Source organism: Neopsephotus bourkii, unplaced genomic scaffold, assembly GCF_033783945.1.
Source record: "Neopsephotus bourkii isolate Nb327-2 ecotype Australia unplaced genomic scaffold, CSIRO-AGI_Nbou_v1 NB_908, whole genome shotgun sequence".
Lineage (NCBI taxonomy): Eukaryota > Metazoa > Chordata > Aves > Psittaciformes > Psittacidae > Neopsephotus > Neopsephotus bourkii.
Genome location: NW_026901402.1, coordinates 2,307,696 through 2,331,844, shown reverse-complemented (window position 1 = coordinate 2,331,844; position 24,149 = coordinate 2,307,696). Strand labels below are relative to the sequence as shown.

The 24,149-nt window shown below is 36.2% G+C and overlaps 1 protein-coding gene across 1 annotated transcript in view; it reads left to right on the top strand.

Annotated features, from left to right (window-relative positions):
* PXDN (peroxidasin) overlaps positions 1-24,149 on the top strand; it is a 92,421-nt gene that overhangs the window by 54,326 nt on the left and 13,946 nt on the right. The window contains exons 10-19 of the mRNA XM_061357549.1: positions 558-830; positions 2,149-2,265; positions 3,360-3,518; positions 5,859-5,971; positions 6,944-7,100; positions 10,613-10,721; positions 11,161-11,318; positions 16,520-18,023; positions 18,864-18,998; positions 21,878-22,086. Of these exons, the coding sequence (XP_061213533.1) occupies positions 558-830; positions 2,149-2,265; positions 3,360-3,518; positions 5,859-5,971; positions 6,944-7,100; positions 10,613-10,721; positions 11,161-11,318; positions 16,520-18,023; positions 18,864-18,998; positions 21,878-22,086 (2,934 nt within the window). The remainder of the gene's footprint in view (positions 1-557; positions 831-2,148; positions 2,266-3,359; positions 3,519-5,858; positions 5,972-6,943; positions 7,101-10,612; positions 10,722-11,160; positions 11,319-16,519; positions 18,024-18,863; positions 18,999-21,877; positions 22,087-24,149) is intronic.

Sequence of the window (24,149 nt, the reverse complement as noted above, 5' to 3'; positions counted from 1 at the left end):
TATTATGGAGCTTCTTAGCCTGCATCTTTGTGTTGGCAGGTCTTTGTTTTTGCAAGCACTAAACTCCTCTCCAGGATGTAATGTTTTTAAATCCCAGACTTTGCTGTGAGAAAATTTTGTTTTGACACTCAGCATCAGGTAAACTTAAAATGCCACTGCAAAGCACACGCATAGTTGGGAAAAGACACTAAAATGTAGCTTAATCAGGTTTGTGTTTCTATTCATTTATGGCAAATTTTGGCCTGTTTTCGTGGTCTCAGTGTTTGTGCCTCTGAGGAGACCTTTGTGAAGATCAGCAAATGAGAAGGAAATGTTTGAACATTGTTTTAATGGCAGTCAAGGACAGAAACATCAGAGCTTATATTTTTTGTTTACTGATATTTATAAATGCCGTCATCTAGATTAGGTTTAAAGTGAGGCAGACTTTGCACTGAGATTAGAAGTATGCTGGAACAGAACTATTAAAAAACTCTAGATTTCCCAGAGTATTGCAATATCCAGATAAATTACTTATGTAAGCTGAAAGTCATATGTAGGCATTGCTTTTTTTCTCACAGCCAGGCCAAGTTTTGTGATTCACCCACAAAACACAGAAGTGCTGGTTGGAGAGAGCGTTACCTTGGAGTGCAGTGCAACTGGGCACCCTCAGCCACGAATTACCTGGACCAAAGCAGACAGAACCCCTTTACCAGTTGACCCTCGCATCACCATAACCCCATCAGGAGGACTTTACATACAAAATGTGAAGCAGGAGGACAGCGGCGAGTACACCTGTTTTGCAACGAATAGCATAGATAATATCCATGCAACTGCATACATCATAGTCCAAGGTGAGTAACTTTAAACTGAGAGTGACAAGCTATAAAACATATTAGGAACAGTATATTACTTTGAACTGTGTGGTTTTGTCTTTTTCTGAATTGTCAGAGCTGAACTAAAACCATGAAAGTTTTTGTTTTCCTTATAAGATTGTAGTGTAATCTGTAAGAAAATTGCTATACATTTCACTCAAAGTAAGATATTATATGCTAATTCTCTGAAAGATAAATTTCGTTGATTATTCTCAGAAGTTAATCATTGGTGTTTCGAAATGTTTATTTCATATTATGTTTTGTTTACTGGTAGGAATAAACATGCAATGTCAAATTTATGGGGGATTACATTTTTTCTGTAACTGGCAACAATCCTAGAGATTAGAATTTGTGCCTGGAGTACTAGAAATGGAGTTTTGTGTAGTCTTTTACAGACACTTCAGTGGGCGTGGAAACATTTTCTGCTGTGTTTCATGGAAGTTATCACTCTGCCAACTGAGGTGTTAGCATAGCTTTTCTGCAAAACAAAAATCAAAGTACTATAACATTGTGATTGCAATAATTTTGGTATTGTATGTCAAAAATATCAATATAAAATGTTCAAGAACAGTCTATCAAAAGCCTCATGTATATATATGGAGAATATTTTTACTTGAAATGTTTTTATATGGAACTTGCATTTGCAAAGCATTTTGAGGAAGCTGTGTTTCTTTCTGTTCTCATGTTAAGATCTCTAGCTGGCAAGCACTTCAGGTTGCAAGTACTTTGTTAATGAGTTCAATTTTTTAAACCTATACAGAACAACTTGTCCTTGTGGTTTTGTTTATTCATTATCCACCAATTGGATGACTGTGTTTTGAGAGCTGAACAAATTACGTCTTACACTGATAGTGCTGTGATGTTACTGCAGAAATTGGCCCACACTTCTACTCACTGTTTTTCTTTTGTGTAAAGAAGAAAACAAGGAGCTCCTGATGGCTTTGACTGCACCGCATTTTCACAATTTAGCCTACGATTGTTTGAGAGAAGAAGGCATTTTTAATCCAATCTATGTTTGAATCTACAAGTCTTACTATACCTCTTACTTTGGATTTATGGCAGTAGATCCCAGATGTCTTCACTGGCACCAGGGTCAGGTTGTGAGATGTTTCTAATGCACTGATGGCTACCATAACTCTCTGCCCTGTGGGGGTCACAATATAAAACAGTCCCATTAGCATCTCTTTTGCTACTGATATGACGTATTCAAGTCATACAGGAATAATTTCATCGTTTCAGACAGTTATTCATTTTTTAGTTTGGTTTTGTTTTAACCTGTTTATTTTCTCTTCTTTAGCTCTACCTAAGTTTACTGTCACTCCTCAAGACAAAATAGTGATTGAGGGACAGACTGTTGACTTCCCTTGTGAAGCACAAGGCTATCCCCAGCCTGTTATTGCCTGGACTAAAGGAGGTAAGCACGTTCTATTTTCACTTTTAAACTAATAAAATGGTATTTGTTTAGATCCATGTATTTGCTTTGATACTTCAGTCTCTGAAGGAAACATGGCTCATCTCTTTCAGTTTTAGCTAGAAAGGAAAGTGTGTCCCACAGAAGCTAGCTGCCCAAGCATTTTTTTCATTATTCATTAAAGAAAGGTCATTAAAATATGTCTCCATAATAGATTCCCAATAATGTTTAAGACATACGAGACAAATTACATGTGGCAGTACCTATTGCAGCTGGTTTACTGCAGAAGAAATAGAGATGACTGTCATTAACTGGAAATGTGAAATTAGGTACAGCCCAACCTGTAACTGACATCAGTGTAACTGCATTTCTGTCACTTGTCACGCATTGCGAGGAGCACTAGTGTGCACTCTGCTGATAGTTTTATCAGGTAGTGGCAGTAAAGGCAGTGGAAAGAAATAATGTAGTGGGTGTTTTACAAGTAAGTAAATAACCCAGTTGAATCAAATGATTCTCTAGCAGGCAAAACACCTCTTAGGAAATTCTAAAACCTTGTAGACAAAACAGATTTTTAACAAACATTTGATCTTTTTGATGCTGATAATGTCCCTGTTTCTCCCTCTTAAAAAGATTGCTCCAACTGAATGAAATGTCCAGAAAGGAAGAATAGGATACAGACACTGATGTGCCTTTTATTTAATTTTTATTATGTTCCATTTTTTCAGGGCTATATATTTTTTTTATGGATTCTCTGTATGGCTTAGGCAGATACGATGAACTCTCTTACACACGTGTGAAATGAACAGTAATACCTACTGGTCTTCTTATGATGCCTTCTCTTTTGGATGCTTTATTGTGCTCCTTACATGAAAATATTTATTTTTACCACAAAGAAAAAAAAGTTCAGGTTTATAATTGTGTGCATATGTATGTTTTGTTTGCTTTGTATGCTTATCTTCTGAGAATTAAAGGTTTCAAAATTTTTTTAAAAGATATTCCATTTTTTCCAATGCTTCATCAAATATATAATCTTCTGGATTTCCCTTTATCTGACACAAAGGTACTTTGCTCTGCACTGCTGTTACTTTGTGTTTCAGGAGGCCAGTTGTCTGTTGACAGAAGACACTTAGTCCTATCCTCTGGAACCCTAAGGATTTCCAGGGTTGCTCTGCACGACCAGGGACAGTATGAATGCCAAGCTGTTAACATTATTGGGTCTCAACAAATTGTGGTATACTTGACTGTACAGCCTAGAGGTATGTTGTCCATGAAAGCTGCTGCTGAGGAAAATAAAAAAGTAATGTAAAAAGAAATAAATAAAAAAATTAATATAATCTGAAGTAGTTTATCTTTGCTTAGAATTAAAAAAGCTTTTGAAAGGGATCTTGAATAGTGCTTGGGTTTTCCTTCAGGACTTTTGCTACGTTTTCACAATTATTCCGAGTTGCTGGTTTTGAATTTTAAGGTGTCTTATTAGTTTTTGTAAATTGAGCATGTGGGACAGTGTGCCCTGATAGGCTTTATTCAAAGTCAGTTGGAGACCACATGAGCTTACAACTAAACATGGCCTTTTTTTGATAAAAGCTTGTTAGAGTGAGGCTATATCTTTTTTCATTTAAAAAACTTGCTGTTCAAAGTGCTGCTAACATTTCACATTTCTCATTGTTATTTCTGAGCATATCTATTTTTAGGTTCCAGGTATTTTTTAGTAAATGTTATGTATGGATACTTGTCAGTATTTGTACAGAGTATCATTCCTTTAGAACAGTCTGTCTTCTATAAAAGAGGTTTAACTAATTTACTCCTTTTTGTAAAGAACAGAGGTTTGCTTTGAGGATGACGGTATTCCCATGCTTGGGAAAATACTTTGCTTTGCAAAGACTAGTTGCTTATAAGACTCTGTGCTGTTGAATAAATAGTGTGTCATATTTTTTTGATGTCCAGAAGCAGAACACTTTATTGTACAATAGCGGAATGACCTTCACAATCAAAAGTTATTCCCTATACCTAAAATCATCAGCCACAGGAAAAAAAGCCAACCCACTCCATTTATCTTGTGCTTTTCTTTAACTAAATTTTAAGTAAGCTAATTCTAGGATTAATTAGAATCATATTAATATGTTTAGTTAAGTAATTTGTTATCTAACTAAATTCAGAGGGATTAAATATTTAATTCAAAGTATTTCTTGTTGGTGACCTCATATAAACATTATTTTAGTGAAAGCAGCTCAAAGATCTTCTTGAGCTTAGTGGTTGGTCAGAAAGAAATTCCATTGATTTTTCTTAAATAAGAATAGAGAAGCCTGATCTGTCAAAATTGGTGGGTATTATGCGGTTTGTTTTTTTTTTCACTTAGATGAAATTATTGACTAAGGTTCCATATAACAAAACTCAATTTTATAAAGTTTTATAGCCTTGCAATTGTGTTAAATATCACTGATTTTGATAAAATTATTTTTGTGTGAGCCGGGTTCCAAAATACAGTCACCAAAGAATAATAAATACAAGATTGAAGGCTGTAATGAAGCCTGAAATTGGAGCTCTCCATGCATTCACTCCCATGCTATTTTCAATTGTGCAATAAGAGAAAACTTTTTTCTTTTAGGCTACTAACAAAAGGACTGTTCATCTCAGGAATGGTCACTGGTCATTGTGGCTAAATCTGTATTAATTAATATGGATTAACGGTCCAGTTCTGTTTGGTGGCATGACATGGCTCACATCCACAGAACCCAAACCTCCCAGTGCTGGATGACTGCCTCTGAATGCCTTATTGAAATGGTTTCTGGTTCTTGGCAGCCATTTGTGTACAAATAATTTAATACCAGGGCCACATTCACTTAGTAGAAGAAATGTACACTGTGTGGCCAAATACATCTCTAAAAGCACAGCCCTCTCCCACTCACCGCCCCCCCCCCCCCCCATACCAATATTTTACAGCAGAAATACAATTTTTATTATCTTTATGACAAGCACATACAAATTTATGGTGCTATTTGAGTGCTGCATGTCAGTCTGGATTTGAAGTATGAAAAAATGCATTAATTTTCTTCACACTGATAACTGTGTCCTTAAAATCTGAGGTGATTTTTTTGACATGCTAGTGCCTAGGGCTTGCTGTCAGGATGACAGGAGCTCTGTGAAGTCTTAGCACCTCAGCAAGTTGGGCTGGGGGAATCACAGTGGAATGACTTGTGGAAACTTTCGCTTTTATCAGCTAAGAAATCTCTGTTGTTGCTGCTTAAAAAATTAAAACTTGAAAAAGTTACAGAAGTTGGTGGGATATTCATTCTGGTGACTTTACTCAGATTTACCTATTAACGGAAATATTTTTAGAGCTTTTAAATTGTGGGACTTAAATGGTTTTGGCAAAAAGTGTTTTGACTGGTTTTGTTTGAAGTTGAGTTGTTAAAAATCACCCTAAAGCAGACTTGTCTGTAAGACAAACTTATAAGCAACTACAAACTTGCAGACAGAATAGGATTATAGATTGAGAAATGTTGGGTAACTGAAAAAAATAAACAGTGTTTACCTCATTTTAGATCATCTTTTGTACAAGTTGTATTTCATACTTTGTCAATGTACCTTTTTTTCAGTGACGCCTGTATTTGCCAGCATTCCCAGTGACATGACAGTGGAGGTTGGTACAAATGTGCAGATCCCATGCAGTGCTCAAGGAGAGCCGGAGCCAGTAATCACATGGAATAAGGTACTAGGCATTTGTTCAGTTGTTGCAGAAATGCAATGGCCTTTCCATCTTTTCATAACGAGCTTTTTAAAGTACATGCTGTCAAATTATTGCGTGCTCTGGTGTCTGAAAGCATTATCAGATGCTTGATCAGCAAATCTTTTAACACAGAGCATGTGTGTATATATATATATGTATATATATACACCAAACTTGAATTTTATATATATGTATGTGTGTGTATATATATGGTTATGCATGTCATTAAATGGACAATCTAAAATTCATAATGTAAGCCTTAAAAGGCCTGTGTATTTTAGTGACAGTTCTGTGTAAATAACCTATTAATACTTTTGCATTTTCAACTATGTCACAGATATAAAGCGATGAAAATACCGTATTACTGAGCCCTTTTAAACTATTAGGTTGACACTTCAACCAGGACATATTTTAGTGACTCTTTCATAACCTGTCTGTGGCTTTTGTTTTCCATTGGTGCAATAATCATTATATCAAGCTGTTGGAGTTAATAATGAATTAATGGGTTACTGATATTGATCTTCCTGATTATTTTATCTTCGATTAATGAGCATTAGAAAACATACTTTAGTATACCTTAAACAGCTTCTAAATACAGTACATGAAGAATTGATACAAATAAATGTACTCAAGAGGTGCTATCTTATTTTTGGGTCTTAAATTTTATGTCATGAGGAACTATAACTGCTAAAGTACTTTGATTTACAATAATGAAGGCTTTTAAAAATGAATAAATACAGTGTACAGTTTAGAAGTACATGCAACTCCTGTCAACTGTGTGTGAGTTTTTAAGGTAAGTTTATGTAAATCTACTTGAAGATTATCTTGGCATACAAAATAGAAATATAAAAAAACCCACCTCTGTAAAAAAATAAAAGAGAAAAAAGATTGCAAAAATTCAGGTTTGAAAACAAAAGAGTATTTGGAATAACTAGTCATTGTGCTCTGCTACAGGATGGAGTGCAGGTAACTGAGAGTGGAAAATTTCATGTTAGTCCAGAGGGATTTCTTACCATTCGTGATGTTGGAACAGCTGATGAAGGTCGATATGAATGTGTTGCCCGGAATACCATAGGATACTCCTCTGTTAGTATGGTGCTTACTGTTAATGGTAAGGTGTACTAATCGGAGGTATGAGTTAGATTATTAGTTTCATTCTAATTTCTTAATTTGTAAGATGCAAAAAAGTTAATAAAGTATTGAGGTCTTTCTTTTATTCATGTTTCAGTTTTTCTCCCATACGCCTCTTTTTTTTGTTTGTTTGTTGTTTTTGTTTTTGTTTTTTCTTTTTTCTTCATTTAATTCAGGCAACTATCTGCACAGATGTGAGATGGAAATACTTCAGCCAAAACGTCTCTATGAGTTAAGCTTCAAAACAAGCAATGCTTTGGGCTCCAGTTGGTCATACTACTTTACTCTTGAAATATTATCTGGACCTATTAGAATTTGCTAGTCAAATACACAACCTAATCTTTAGGGATAACTTGACAAAAGGCCTTGAGTCATCTTTAAAGGGGCACATACAGTACTTGGTTGAAAATTACACTGCAGCCATTGTGAAAGAATTCAGGAAAGTCATAATGAATGTAAGAAGATAAAGGAGAAAACAGAAAGAAAAGGAGAATATTTGAGTTTATTACAATTATTTGAAAATAATAATTAAAAATAATAGTTACTAATCATCAATATGTAATAATTTGTAATAAAGCAGCCAAAGATGCTAAGGATTGACACTAATGCTTTTCTGACTCACTGAGTAAAACTTGATTTTTCAGACGCATTTTCAAAAGGAAATTGTCATTTTTGTTGTTGTCTTTCAGTAGAAAATATGACACAGTGTGAAACTGTAAATGATGTTTCTCCTTAAAACTAGTGAGATACCAGAAACTGTTCACTATGGTTGCTGTTAAAATGAAGCTCTTAGAGATGCAAGGACAGATTATAAGTACTGACAGTTGCTATCTTGATAGTATCAATAATGGCATTAGCCAGAAATGCCTAGAAATTTGCTTGTCAGTATTTCTTTTAAAAAAAGTTAGTGTTATGAATGTTCCTAATGCATAAAAATCTTTTCCTAAAATTGAAATAGATTAAAGGCAAGTGTATAGAAGCTGGCAGGCAGGTTTTGCTGGCCACATTTGATAATATTTTAGGGATGCTTTTTTTTTATGTCATTTCCTTCTGTCCTTTTCTGTAGTTTTGTTAAGTGTCTGGATTGAGTGTAAGGCAGGATGTATATGGATTCCATTTTCACTGCTTACAGAAAATTGCCATTTTGCTCCCCCTGCCCCAGAAAATCATATGAAAGGTTTACAGGGAGCTTTAACTTTTAATATTTATCTGTTTAAAAAGAGAACTTCTAGCAGCAAATAGTCTAAACAAAAATCAAGTACAGTCCAGTTAACATCTGACCACCTTTCTCTTCACCGGGGATTGCAGTGATAGGACAAGGGGTAATAAGTTCAAAGGAGAGATTTAGGTTGAATATAAGGAATAAATTTAGTGTGAGAGAGGTGTGGAATTGGAACAGGTTGCCCAAGGAAGTTGTGAATGCTCCATTTTTGGAACATTCACGGTGTTCAAGGCCAGATGGATGCTTTGAGCAACTTGGTCTAGTGAAAGGAGTCCCTGCAGGGGGGTGGAACTAGATGATCTTAAGGTCCTTTCCAGCCCTTACAGTTCTGTGATTCTATGACCAAGGTTTATGATTCAGATCAGGTGTACCATTAATCAGAATCATAGCTCTGCAAAACATGTATCTAAAATCAGCACCAAGATTACATCTATTGTAGACAGCAATAGGGAAGGTGACCAGCCCCCAGATTTTACAGTCTTCAATCTTGCAGTGTTAAGATGGTTCATGGCAAACAAGCATTGTCTGAAACAGTTGAGTAGCAAACCTGTAAATTGTATTTTTCCTTAAAATAAGTAACTTATCTGATAGTTTCTGTAATGTTGCTATGAAACAGCAAGCAAGGATAGAAGGTAATTAGGACGCATAGGTGCTCCCACTTTAGGCACTGTGGAAAGGGTCAGCTCTTTCTGGATGGTGGGAGTATGTTGTCAGCAGCCCAAGACAGCTGGCCTCTGGGGAGAGAAAGGGGCTTCAGCTACAGCTATAGAGTGCCAGGAGCTGTTTTAGTTGACAGTATAGATGATTAAGTTTGATTACCCAGGTCTAGAATCTGAAACTCGTACAGACACAGCCTAAGCTGCTCATTATGAAGGAATGATGAAATATTGCCTCAGAAAAAAAATAAAAATGGAAGTAATAAAAAGCTTGCAAGCATTTTTTTATATCAGCTGATTTTGTGCATCTGCTGATTTTATTCCAGTGTATTTGCTTTGGACTTCTTCCCTACTTTACCCTTCTTCCTGTGTGGCTTCTCCAATCTAAATACACTCTGGAAATTGTTAGTTGTTGCCGCTGGATCTGGTAGTTCTTGGTTTAGACTAAAAGGAAGGTTATTAGCCCTAGATAGGTTGTACAAACATCCAGCAGCAACTGAGTACTGCATAAAAAAAGCAGATGAATGGGCCTATGCATTACTGAATTTCCAGTGTTATGCAGTCATTAAATAGCTTTTAAGCATGTGATTATAAATATAGTATTAAAAAGCTAGATAATTTTGAAGTAGAAAACAAAGTAATAATCAAAATAAATAAAATTTTTCTAGCCCTTTAAAATTAATGTGTGTTGTGTACTAGACTAAGCTCAGGAGAGGAGAAATGTTAATTTACTGTAGCTGTTCAGGTATATATAAAATTCTGTGGGCTTTTTTTTTTTTAATTTAGGGTTTTTGGGGATTTTTTTTTTTAACTGTGAAATGTCTTTGAATTTATGTGATGCATGTGTTCTAAAAAGCAAACTAAGTCAGTGTTTTCCACTTGTAACACATTTCTGTAAAGCCTTTAAATTCTTACATCAAATTCAGTACTAATTGAAAGCAATGATTTCGACAGGAATAGTTACATTGATTTCAGCAGATATAGGTCAGGCTTTTGATATCAATGCCTGAAGGCTGGTAGCACACCACATCAGAAAAAACCTGACCAAGCACCGACCGATACCTCCTCCAACCCCGCAGTCTCCTAGCCCTTCCGGGTAACTCCCTGTTACATCCTGGGCATGACGTTCTGTGGTATGGAATACCTCTTTGGTCAGTTTGGGTCAGGTGTCCTGTCTCTGTTTCCCCCCAGCTTCCCCTCCTCCCTGGCAGAGCATGAGACTCACAAAGTCCTTGGCCAAACCAAAACATGGTTGTTGTCAGCTCTGTTCCCAGCCTGAAAGTCAAAACAGAGCACTGCACCAGCTACCAAGAAGGAGAAAAATGCCTGCTACTGCTGAACCCAGGACAAATTATAAGTGATCAAATTTATAAGCTTATATTAATCTCTGTTATAAATTTTATGTTATAAATGTTATAAATTTTTATGTACTGTAATATTTTTTAATAGAATTCCAAAACAGACAAGAATTTTATATTTGGACAAGCTAATGCTTAAAGAACAGGAGTTTACTCTGTACAACTAAAGTGATGTCATGTCTAGAGTCTGTTTTATAGAAGTATCTTTTTGTATGTGGTCATTTTTGCCATAACATATGGATTCCTCTCTCTGTAGTCCCTAATGTCAGCCGAAATGGAGATCCTTTTGTGCAAACATCAATTGTGGAAGCAATTGCAACTGTTGACAGAGCAATAAATTCAACACGTACACATCTGTTTGACAGGTAACACTTTCCCTTTTTTTTATATTGTGAAGTCAAAATAAATTTTGCATATACTAGAAGTAGTGGAAGATTTATTAAGCAAGAAGCCATTTTATTATTTTAATGACATTGTTAACATCTGGTTAGTTCTGGGAATACTAACAGTTTAACATGTAAGGATTCCTATTGTTTAAACACTCCTGTTGAGACTTCTATTCACTGCAGCAGTTTTTCTGTTGAGATAATCTTTATTAAAAGGCTACTAGATGTTTAATTGCTGCTAAGTGTTTAATGTTTAAATTTTTAATTAAATATTATTTTTTTGTTTGCATTCCATTTTGAGATGAGTAATCAAGGTATGTACTAATCCTGTTGCTGAACGTTTACACGATTTATGTAGCATTGTTATTTTATAACAACTCCTGTGTACACTTACTATTTTTTTCTAATTATCCATCAGTCGTCCTCGTTCTCCAAATGATTTGCTGGCCTTATTTCGGTACCCAAGGGATCCATACACTGTTGAGCAAGCAAGAGCTGGGGAAATATTTGAAAGGACATTGCAGCTTATTCAAGATCATGTACAAGATGGTCTAATGGTTGACCTGAATGGAACAAGTTAGTACTCTCTTGTTATTTTTCTGTGTTGAAGTGTATTTGCCTTCTTAAGTCATTACACTGTTTTCTGAGTGTGGGTCCCAACTGCGGAACTGTAACATTGAAATAAGTGGTGTATTTGAATTTGCAAAACTTTACCAAATGTATGTGCATGTTTGGCTAATTCAGTCCTTGGTTTGCACGTGGTGTAGCTAAGTTTGTAGCACTGTGGTGTAGCTAAGTTTGTTTGAGCGCTCTGAGTAGAGATTTTTTTATCTCACACTGACATATTAGGGAAAAAATCATGTTCAGATTCTTCTACTGGTCAAATTTAGTATAATGGAAGGGCATAATGTATCCTGTTTGTTAATTCCCTGGCTGTTAATTCATTAGGACCATTGTTTCATAGCAGAACAAACTTTTCTGTTATTAAATTAATCAGTATTTTCTTCCTGTTTCTTTAAGTAAAACCATTTAGTGGTGGCGTGTCTTTGAAAGGAGAAAAAATGATGTAGCAAGAAGGACTTGTATACTTTACCAACCAAGGTTTCTGCATCTACCAAAATAGTCTTAAAAAAAACAATTTGATCCTCATTTCTTAAGTGCATGTCAAACTAAGCTAATTGTTTCCTTTATCAAGGAATTTTCTAGCGTAATGAGAAATACAGTTTTTGCTGCTTTTTATAAATAGCAAAAAAAAATGTAAAGTTTAATATTTTTACCTTTTAGTAGAAAAGTCCAAGTTCAAATTCATGGAAGTCCAGCTGGAGCATGTACAAATAATGTGTGTAGTGATGTGTGTGAATAGGCTTGAGAGACAAGGCTGAAACATTTGGAAATAATAGACTTTTTGAGACATAGTCAAAAACTACACTGAAAATCTAGAGAAAATATTTTATACTTATTATATTCTTTTAAATGTTTATAATTGAGTATTTATTGTAACTTTAACTTTCACTGTGACCTAGGCAAGTATTTGTAAGACCAAAGACTGCAAGGTTTGGGGAGTACTGTAACATTTGCCAGTAAAAGAAGCTTGTTACTCATTATTAGAGCTGAGTATTTGTGATTAATAGTTTACCACTAAATCTTGTTCAAAATTATTTGAAGGCTTGTGTTTTATAAGGGCAACCTGATTTAATGTAGTTCACTGATTAGATGAATATGCAAGCATATTGGATATAATGCTAGGAAATCTGAAATCTGGTGTGTGAGAATTGCTAGACTACTTTTCACTAGTATTTATAATAGTGAAGTACAATCACCTAAAGTTTACCAAGAACTGGCACTAAGGTGTAAAAATACAAAGTAATGAACACAAAATCAGGCAATTTTCTGTGATACTGGAAATTCTGTTCACAACCAGAGCTTGCTTCTCAGCCCTACAAAATTCATAGAAACCTGTCTTTTACGGGAAACTTCAATAGTGAAATAAATCTGGTTTCATTTAAATGACCTTAACTCGGACTTTAATACTTGTATTTGTCCTTATTCAGTTTTATTTCTAATAATCAAATTTCAATTAAAGGTGTTAGCACTTCTGCACTGGGAACATTTGAGAAACTTGACAATTTCCCATTCAGAGACTTTTAAAAATATGAAATCTTGGAATATCCCAAACAAAGACCTTGAAGCCAAATTCTCCTCTGCTGAGCCAGACTCTGTAACAAGGGGAATGGCTACAAACTGCTGCTTCGGAGGTTGAGATTGAATGTTAGGAAACAGTTTATCATCAGAAGGCCAATGCAGCACTGGAACAACTTATTCAAATAGGCTGAGGATTCTCAGTCTTTGAAGGGTTTAAAGCCTGCTGCACAGGGATACAGCTGAGCTGATCCAGTGCTGGAGACAGCCTTGCTTTAGGCTGGAGCTTGGTCTGGTAAGAGGTCCCTTCTAATTAATATTTCTATGACTCTATGAAACAACTTCCTTGCAGTTTGAAAATATATAGCTAGTATTATGTGAATTGAGCTAGCTATCTTCTAAGCACTAGGAATGCTCATCACCCAGCCTTTTGGAAAGCAGAGCCAGAGTTTATGCCTGCAGCGCAAGGGGTAATTAAGGGTCAGAGACTATCATTTATGGCAACCCCCACTCTGCTGAGAAAGCGATCCAGTCTAATCCATAGATTAGATATTGCATCCCACCTGAACTTCTAAACAGAGAAGCTGAATGTTTTGTTTTAAATTGGTAATGAATGAAGGCCATTCCACCCAAAACATTCATGGCTGAGTTTTGCTAAAAACTTTATTTCAGAAATGTGTGTGGCAACCAGGACAACCACAAATATTTATGTAAAGACTGCATGAATCCTAGAATCACAGAATCATAGAATAGTTAGGGCTGGAAAGGACCTTAAGATCATCTAGTTCCAACCCCCCTGCCATGGGCAGTGCCACCTCCCACTAAACCATCTTACCCAAGGCTTTGTCCAACCTGGCCTTGAACACCGCCAGGGATGGAGCATTCACAACCTCCCTGGGCAACCTATTCCAGTGCCTCACAACCCTAATAGGAAAGAATTTCCTCCTTATATCCAATCTAAACTTCCCCTGTTTTAAGTTTTAACCCGTTACTGCTTGTCCTGTCACTACAGTCCCTAATGAATAGTCCATCCCCAGCATCCCTATAGTCCCCCTTCAGATACTGGAAGGCTGCTATGAGGTCTCCACACAGCCTTCTCTTCTCCAGGCTGAACAGCCCTGGCTTTCTCAGCCTATCTTCATACAGGAGGTATGAATAATAATCATAATGCAAGAACATCATGATGACTGAAGATGATTTTAACAGGAGTGTTATTATAAAGAAAATGTTTTCTGGGTGTAGTTTTAGAATTAAACTGCCCTAGTAGCCAGCATATTATAATATGTATAAAGTAGTATCTTTATAAAACGTATTTTGCTCCATTACTCAGTGGCACTTCCTGGGTTTGCTCTGTGGTTTGTTTTTCCTGGTCTGTAGCAATCTGTAAAATAATTTACATATGTCTACAAGAACAGGTTAGTTTTGTCTAATGCAAGCAGTAGTTTCTTTAATATTTTTACTTAGACTTGTAAACCATGCAGACTACATGTAGCCTGAGGCTGAGAAAAACATAGATCCCTTGACTGAGCACAGGTCCTGCCCCAGCTAAGCAGCTCTGAGCAATCCTGTCCCTTTGAATGGAAAGACAAAGAGGGGCTGTAGGTGGTTTGTTTGAAATTGCCCTGCATTGTAGAAATTGGCAGAGACCCAATGTGTTTAGCACACATTTATATTGTTGACTGTAGATGAAGATCAAAGTCTTTGCAGGCACACCGGGACTGAGCTCTGGACTAATAGGAACATTTCCCAACTTTGTTCAAGTAGCCTGCACCAGCTTCGTGCAGAAATGGCATTCAGTTCATATTCTTGAGTCAGTAGATAATAGTAGGAACACAGTATCAATGTACACTCACACATTTCCTTTTTGTCGTCTGCCTTTATTCTACTTGTTCGATTTTATTCTTGACTGCAATCTTTCCAGATCGAGACCCATTGTGTATGATGACTCCTAGCTAGCAAAAAATACAACTGCATTGCCAAATATTCTACTTCTCGGCTCTCTCCTGGATCCTGGAACCTCACTCATCCACACTGTATATCCATTAATCACCCAAGGTGTGTCTATGCCTTGGGTCAGCAGGTCCCATTTGAAGTGAATTTCCCACTTGTCCCCACTTACCGTGCTTTGGTGTGAGTTGTGGTATGATCTTGAACAGTGTAGGTCCTTTTCAAATTAAGCGAAAATGTGGTGCAGGGCAGCATTTAGCACAAACCAAAGTTTTTCTGAAGGAAGCCTGCTCCTGTTGCACAACGGATACAGTAGGGATGTCTTTCACAGCATCAAAAATTTCTGTCTGCAGACACATTTCTGATGGTCTGAACAAGTTGATAATGTAGATATAGATGAAATTAATGACTTTTTTTGTTTTTTCCTATAATGAAGCCCAAATGTTTCTAGGAAAAAAAAATCACTTTTATAATGTCGCCTAATAGGCAACATGGACAAGGTGCAGCCTCGATATTCTGCTATTTGCAGTCACCCAGCACAGTACTAGGATGCCTTATGGTGTTCAGTCCTTTCACAGGCTGTCATACTACAGCAGAGATCGTGTAACACATAGCCTTAGTTAGAAGTTACAAAAACATAATTCTAATTAATTACGGTATATATTTAGTACTATTCATTAGGGACTGTAGTGACAGGACAAGGGGTAACAGGTTAAAACTTAAAACAGGGGAAGTTTAGATTGGATATAAGGAAGAAGTTCTTTACTGTAAGGGTGGTGAGGCACTGGAATGGATTGCCCAGGGAGGTTGTGAATGCTCCACCCTTGGCGGTGTTCAAGGCCAGGTTGGACAGAGCCTTGGGTGAGATGGTTTAGTGTGAGGTGTCCCTGCCCATGGCAGGAGGGTTGGAACTAGATGATCTTAAGGTCCTTTCCAACCCTAAATTTCTATGATTCTATATTATTTTTTTATGAACTGAGAAAAAATACAGGAAAACAGTAAGTCTTGTAGTCCCAGACATGAACGGTGTGGATTGCAGAGGAAACCTATGCCAGGTGTTAAATGAGCACCAGTTCTCTTCAGAAACTAGTGCTGGATAATGTGAATATGAGTTACACCATACCACTTGTCCTGGAGATTGCCTAGTTATGTTGCCTGTGGTTATTTTCTATTGTGTTTTTTATATATATATTTAAAATTATTATTAATTTTTCCTTGCAATTCTGCAACTTTCACTGTAACAGAACAAAGCAATAATGTTCAGTGAATTCTCAAGTCTCAAATGATAAAGTCAAAATTTCTGTAAATGTTACTGACAGTTTTTAAAATGCTTTTACTAACACGGAGAAAATTTCCTATTTGCCTTAATAAGAGGCTTTTATTTCTGGAAAGATCTCTGTTTCTTAAATGACAAAGTAGTAATGAGCTCTTTTTTGTGAATATTTTGTAAAAATTGTACTTGAACAGAAATTTTACAAAGTTCTCTCCTGACCTAATATTGGTTGTTGCTCAAATGACATAATGGTGTAGTACACACATGGGGTTATATTATTGTTCTTTTTAAATAATAAGAATATTAAATCTGGTAGGAAATGCAAAATAGCAAAATAACATTTCAAATAAATTTGCAATATGTGGGACACTGAGTCTATAAAAAAATCTTTGACTTTCTCTCTGTCTTCTGGTTTCAGGTTATCACTATAATGATCTTGTATCCCCACAGTACTTGAATCTGATAGCTAATCTCTCAGGATGTACAGCCCATCGACGAGTGAACAACTGCTCAGATATGTGCTTCCACCAGAAGTACAGGACACACGATGGAACATGCAACAACCTTCAGCATCCCATGTGGGGTGCTTCTCTGACAGCCTTTGAACGTCTGTTAAAGTCAGTCTATGAAAATGGATTTAATTTGCCCAGGGGAATTGAACCCAAGAGGCTCTCTAATGGCTACCCACTCCCAATGCCTCGCTTGGTTTCAACTACTCTGATTGGAACAGAAACAATAACTCCTGATGACCAGTACACTCACATGCTTATGCAGTGGGGTCAGTTTCTTGACCATGATCTTGACCTCACCGTGGCTGCCCTAAGTGAGGCCAGGTTTTCAGATGGTCAGCATTGCAGTTCAGTTTGTACAAATGATCCTCCATGCTTTTCAATCATGATACCACCAAACGATCCCAGAGTTCGAAATGGTGCACGCTGCATGTTTTTTGTACGTTCCAGTCCAGTTTGTGGAAGCGGCATGACATCTCTCCTGATGAATTCTGTGTATCCACGAGAACAGATCAACCAGCTAACTTCATATATCGATGCATCCAATGTGTATGGCAGTTCGGATCATGAAGCACTAGAAATCAGAGATTTGGCGAGTCAAAGGGGTCTTCTGAGACAGGGCATTGTGCAGAGATCTGGAAAGTCCCTTCTTCCATTTGCTACTGGCCCACCAACTGAATGTATGAGAGATGAAAATGAGAGCCCAATTCCCTGCTTTTTAGCTGGTGATCAGCGTTCTAACGAACAGCTGGGTCTTACCAGCATCCACACGTTGTGGTTTAGAGAACACAACAGAATTGCCACAGAGCTACTGAAACTCAATCCACACTGGGATGGTGACACAATATATCACGAAACACGCAAAATTGTTGGTGCAGAAATGCAACACATAACATTTAGCCACTGGCTACCTAAGATCTTTGGAGAGGTAGGCATGAAGATGCTTGGCGAATATAAGGGTTATGATCCCAGTGTTAATTCTGGCATAACTAATGAGTTTGCAACTGCCGCTTTTAGGTTTGGTCACACACTCATTAATCCTTTTCTGTATCGACTGGATGAAAACTTTGAACCTATTCCACAAGGCCATCTACCTCTTCATAAGGCATTCTTCTCTCCATTTCGGATTGTAAATGAAGGAGGCATTGATCCACTTCTAAGGGGATTGTTTGGTGTTGCTGGTAAGATGCGTGTCCCATCACAATTACTCAATACAGAATTAACAGAAAGACTCTTCTCCATGGCACGTACTGTGGCTTTAGATCTGGCAGCTATGAATATTCAGAGAGGCAGAGATCATGGAATTCCTCCCTACCATGATTTTAGAGTTTACTGTAATCTTTCTTCAGCTCAGACTTTTGAAGATCTGAAAAATGAAATTAAGAATCCTGAAATCAGGGAGAAACTTAGCAGGTGAGCCTGAGGTGAAGAAAAGCAATCAATTATCTAAATGTGCATGCAAAAATAGTAACTAAATGTCTTATCTAAAAGAAAATATTTATTAAGAAAGGGATAAAGGAATTTTTTAAGAAACTTCCATCCATACCAGAAAATAGATGTGGAAAATTCCCAAATGCAGATAATTTCTTCACTTCTACATCTCTGTGAACAATGAGAAGTTAATATATACTGTATGTGTTCAGGAAATGGTTAATTTAAAATGTCTGGTTTTATAGATGCTGTTAAATATGACTGTTAGTTCAATATTAGATCATATTAATGCCAGTCTCATGTCAGTATTTACATGTTTAGTTCCATCTATTCTGTACACTAAGGCAAGTGGGAATACTGTTCACTGTACATTCATGTGGACATCGTTCCTTACCAGTAATCTGTTCTTCATTAGTTCCAGTATTTGAAAATAAGTCTTCAGCTACCTGCCATCCTTAGCTTACCTATACGAAACCAAAGACAGAGAATTAGTCGTAGCTGCAATAAAATAAAAAGTCTACAGAGAGGCAGGAAAGAGAAGCTATTGAAAAAAGAAGCAGTTCCAAGAAATCAAAAGAAAGCTACTAAGAGAAAGGAAATTGTGGGGTGGACTTGCAGATACCTATGATATTACTCATATCCAACTTACATTGCAGGACTTCTGGTGTATACACCCACAGGTTGTTTACAAATGTTGTAGCATTATCACTGTCATTTTTACAGTGTGTTGTTCATGTCTCTTGCCCTTAGTTTTACCATATAGTGTTTATTTTGTAAATGTAAAATATTTGGTATTAAATATCTGTGATTTTCTATTTATAGGTTGTATGGTTCCCCACTGAACATAGATCTATTTCCAGCTCTAATGGTAGAAGACTTAATTCCAGGGAGCCGACTAGGGCCAACTTTGTTGTGTCTGTTAAGCATACAGTTTAGGCGTATTCGAAATGGAGACAGGTAAATTGAAATACCATGGAAATCAACATCGGTTTTGAATTGAGGGTGCTCAATAACATTTGCAATGTCTTGTTTCCAAACCAAACTGCATTTTATTTTGATTTATGTATATATAAATTTCATTTTAATACAGAATTGACAAATGAAGAATACAGGTATAAAACATTTTTTGATTTATTTATTTTAAAAATCTGTTACTTTTTATGGTGAATCTGTCATACTGATCTACAAAAAACAGTGCAGCCAACACATGCCAAGTTTCTTTTTGTCCGTTATTCAAGTCACTTATCTTCCTGAAAAGTGGATTTTTCTCATATCCCTTGTTATTTATTTTATTGGCAAAGAAATTATGCTGTTGAGACACTTTCACTATTTGTGCTACTGAAGAAAAGTATCTATCACTGTGTATAACTGAAATATGTATGTATGTATGATGTATGTATGTATGAAACATGTATGTACCAAAAGAATCATAGAATCATAGAATAGTTAGGGTTGGAAAGGACCTTAAGATCATCAAGTTCTAAACCCCTGCCATGGGCAGGGACACCTCTCACTAAACCATATCACCCAAGGCCTCATCCAACCTGATCTTGAGCACTGCCAGGGATGGAGCATTCACAGCCTCCCTGGGCAATCTATTCCAGTGCCTCACCACCCTAACAGGAAAGAACTTCTTCCTTATATCCAACCTAAACTTCCCCTGTTTAAGTTTTAATCCATTACCCCTTGTCCTATCACTACAGTCCCTAATGAAGCGTCCCTCCTCAGCATCCTTATAGATCCCCTTCAGACACCAGAAGGCTGCTATGAGGTCTCTACGCAGCCTTCTCTTCTCCAGGCTCAAAAGCCCCAACATTCTTAGCCTGTCTTCATATGGGAGGTGCTCCAGTCCCCTGACCATCCTTGTTGGCCCTCCTCTGGACTTGTTCCAACAGTTCCATGTCCTTTTTATGTTGAGGACACCAGAACTGCAGACAAGTATCAGTATGTGCACCAAAGGAGATTCAAAAGCAGGAGGTTATCCCAAAGAACATAATTTGATAGTTGTTCTTAATTTTGCATGCACATTATGAGGAATTTCTTATTGTTTTTACAGTACCTGAAATAAGAAAATAGTCACTGCTATTGTTACAGCAGGCAGATTTCCTATGCATATTTTCAGAACACTTGTCTGGAATCTGAAAATCAATATTTCCTTCATTTTACAATAATTTATGACCTCAGATCTTGGATCTTGCATGGCATGAGGATGGAAAGAGTTGTGCTGATTAGTCCCATCCATTGTGAAAGGGAAACAAAGGAAGAATTAGGAAATGGGATTTGATTAACTTTATCTGATATTTGCTTTATACAAGCCATAAAATTGCTACTTAAAATAGTATAAAGGCTATTTATTTCTCTAATCAATAACACAAGCCTTTTTGCATGGTTTTTTAAATAATCATCTTTCTTACATAAAATCTGATTAAAAATTAAGCTGTGAAACATAAAACTCTCATGCTTGAAGGGAGGGGGACTAAAAGGAGAAATATACGCAGTATGGGCTCCAGATGCTGGAGGCGAGTACCTCCTATTTGTGTCACAACAGGGTAATTATACTGGTTTGGGTTTTTTCATTTCCTTTTCTGAAATGATATTTACAAACTGTAGGGAAACATTGAGTATTGAAGAAATGTGATTCTGCTGTCCAAAGAATACAAATGTTTTGAAGCAGCATGCCAGCACATAGTAAAATATTATTAGACATAATGAAAGCAACTTGCACTTCTTTGAAAAGCCTTTATAGTAGGCAGAGGATCAAAGCTGCCAGCTTTGCAAAAAAAAAAATGTGCCTGTGCGAGGAAAAGGAGTGATGTTTGAAGGGAGCCTAACTTCATGTCAGGCTGTAAATTTCACAATCTGTTTTCTGATCCTAGTACGTGGAAATTCATTAGGCATTGTCCAGTGCCTTATGAAAAGAGTATAATAAGTTGGTAGAACTTACTGATCATTCTTAGTATAAAATTTTTATTAATTTTTTATAAAGTTTAAAGAGCCTCCTACTTATTTTTGGTTGAACTAGGTTGGAAAAGTATCAATATGGAATTATAACTAAAGTTTTGTGAGATGTAGACAAAATCACAGCAATTCTTATATGTTAAAAAATATACAGTGGAAATTTTTTTCAAATCTTGGACAGTAATGTAAAACATTTTATTGTCCAAAGGCTGGCTTCAATTTCATAATAATGTATTATTTATATTTTCTATTGGTAACAGGCTTTTAGCCCTTTATGTATGAAATATAAATTACCCAAAACCACCGTGTTTCCTTCTTGAATGTAATGAGTTAACTGAGCATGTGCTCAGTTATTAATAAGTCCCTGAATTAGTATAGTTATTAAAATAATTTTACTAAAAAAAAATCCTTAATAAACTAAATAATCCTACTTTTCGTGATAACAAATTAAGTCTAGATTGACCATTCTTCTAATCTCAGCTATTCTGTCAAATTTTTTTCATATCCATAAGAAAGTTACCTGGAGATAGAAATCTATGGTAGTTTAAGGCTCTACATAAAAAAATCTTACACTTGGTAGTCTAGCTTCATTCTAGATGTCCAAAGGTACTCAAAACACTGAAATGGGACTAGAACTGAAATCAAGGGATTTGTTAAGGACTTTGTCGCTTTCAGAGTGTCAGCACGACACCGACTAGGGCTGAAGTGAGAAGCACTTACACTGTGGCATCTGGATCACTCCCTCAGATACGATGTAAAGATGAGAACAGGATTTATGGAATAATTAATATCATTCTAAATATACTATTGCAATATCTCTGGCAAACTGTATGTTTTGTTTTTTCACTAGCAAACTTGTCTTTTCTGTGAGATTACAGGTTATGGTATGAGAACCCAGGTGTGTTTACACCTGCTCAGCTCACTCAGATCAAGCAGACATCTCTTGCCAGAGTTTTGTGTGACAATGGAGACAACATAACCAGGGTACAACATGATGTCTTTAAGGTGGCTGAATTCCCACATGGATATAGTAGCTGTGAAGATATTCCTAAACTGGACCTCAGGATGTGGCAAGATTGCTGTGAAGGTCTGTATGCACGTGGATTTGCATGTATTAATCTGAGCGTTGTTTAACATATGTTCATTTTATCTTAAGAAGATATTTGACTTGTTCAGTTTTTATTAAGATGTTACAAACTCAAATCTGGAGCCCATCATTTGTTAAGAGAACAGTCATTCTACGTATTAAATAGACACATTCTAAACATAGCAGAGATTTGAGCATTGCATATGTTTTGTTACTTCTGTGGATAAGTATTCTTGTTCATTGGCATCTCCTTCGAAAGCTAAAACAGTGGGATGATGTGCTTTTCTTCAGAAATAAAATTTTTACCTCTAGAAACAGGGCTTACTTAACTGCATGATGCACAAGACAACAAGAATTCCATGTTCCTTGGTAGTCTGTATGTTGGCTTTTATCTCACATACAGATTTTCTGCAGAGCCTCTCTTTAACCATGATCACATCAGACTTCATTGCACCTGTAACATAGTTAGAAGATCCTTTCTCTAGGAGAGTATTCTGAATCACACAGATTTGCAGAATGCTTTGCAGCAGCATAAACAACAAAATACGTCAGAGGACAATGACCTCTCTCTATTGAGATCTCCATACAGCATTGTTATCATTCTCTTTTGACAAAACTCAAATGAAAAGTATAGTCAGGAATTTGGGGAACTTCTCTGTAGAACTCTGATTATCTAGAAATTGCTGTGAAATTACTAACTGGGAAAAACTTGTTTTTATTAGAGAAGGTAATGGTACTGTGGATTTGATGATTATTAGAGTCTTATAATTTACCTAGTAAAAACCTAGCTTTCAATACCAGTATCTTGTAGATTTGCTGAAGGAGGGTCTCCAGATCTGAGTTTTTAATCTCTCCTACTGCTGATTGTCTTCAGTTTACTACTGCTTAATAGGCTATTCAATATTCTGTCAAAAGATATGCATGAATAAAGAGCCAGTAGATTGTATTTTTAAGAGGTTACACTCTTCCAGATGTGTCCTTTTAACTTTTGATAAGATATAATTGTGTCTGATGACAAGTCTCCTTTAGTGATATAGCTCTGAATTGAAGGCAGTAGGTAAAAGGTATACTGATCGAGGTTGCCCTTTCAACCTGATACAGATACAATAATTACTGAGGAAGGACTCCAACTAGTATGACTTTACCATGAGAAGAAACTTAGGTATTATTAAGAAAGAAAAAAGTAGATAGAGATTTACTGTTCAAAGATACTGCACCATTTCAATTTTTAACTGCTGTATTGGCTTGCTCAGTAAACAATTCTTTAAATAATAAATCAGTCTCTAAGTTTATTCTTCCTTGGGAGACTTGGTTCAAAACAATCAGTTACCTGTGTGAGACTAGGAGAAATAAATGAAATCTTGTACAATTTCCTTCTGAAATAATTTTATTCAGGTCTCTTAATTTTTTCTTTCTTTTTTTTTATTTTAAATTATTCAGATTTTGCAAAATAGTATTTACCACATTTCCCATTCCAAATGGATGAAAATAGCTTATAAAACTCTAGATATGTTTGTTGCGCTGCAATCTCATCAAAATAACACTGACCTATACCAAAAGCATTGAGAGAGAATAAATTCTCTCTCTTAAAATGCTTCACCGTAAAGAAATAAATCTTACTCTATCTGTCAGGTAAGTTCACTTTAGTATGGTTCACAAAGCTTGACAGACAGTTTCACAAATACACTGATTATATCAATTTGAAAAATTGTAAATCTCCTCTGAGAAATTGTGTGTCGATTCTTTAAGTATTAGGTTATCACCTAGACTTCTAGAGCAGATGTTATCTTTGGAAAGTCTTCAGAGTATTCAGCCATTCAACAACCTAGCTTGTATTTTCATTCAGGAATGTTACTACCAGCTAATACTACTGGATGCAGTAGTTAGACAACTGAAAAGCAAAAGAAAGGGCAAATAACTAGTGTTCTTTAAAAAGAAAAGCCCATCTCTATCCCCTTCTTCTGAACTCTGCTGAAGTCTGTGTGGAGGTTAATGAATTAAAAATGAAGTATGCATAGCTTGCATTGCTTTCTTATGTGGATGAATGGGTGTGATGCTTTCTG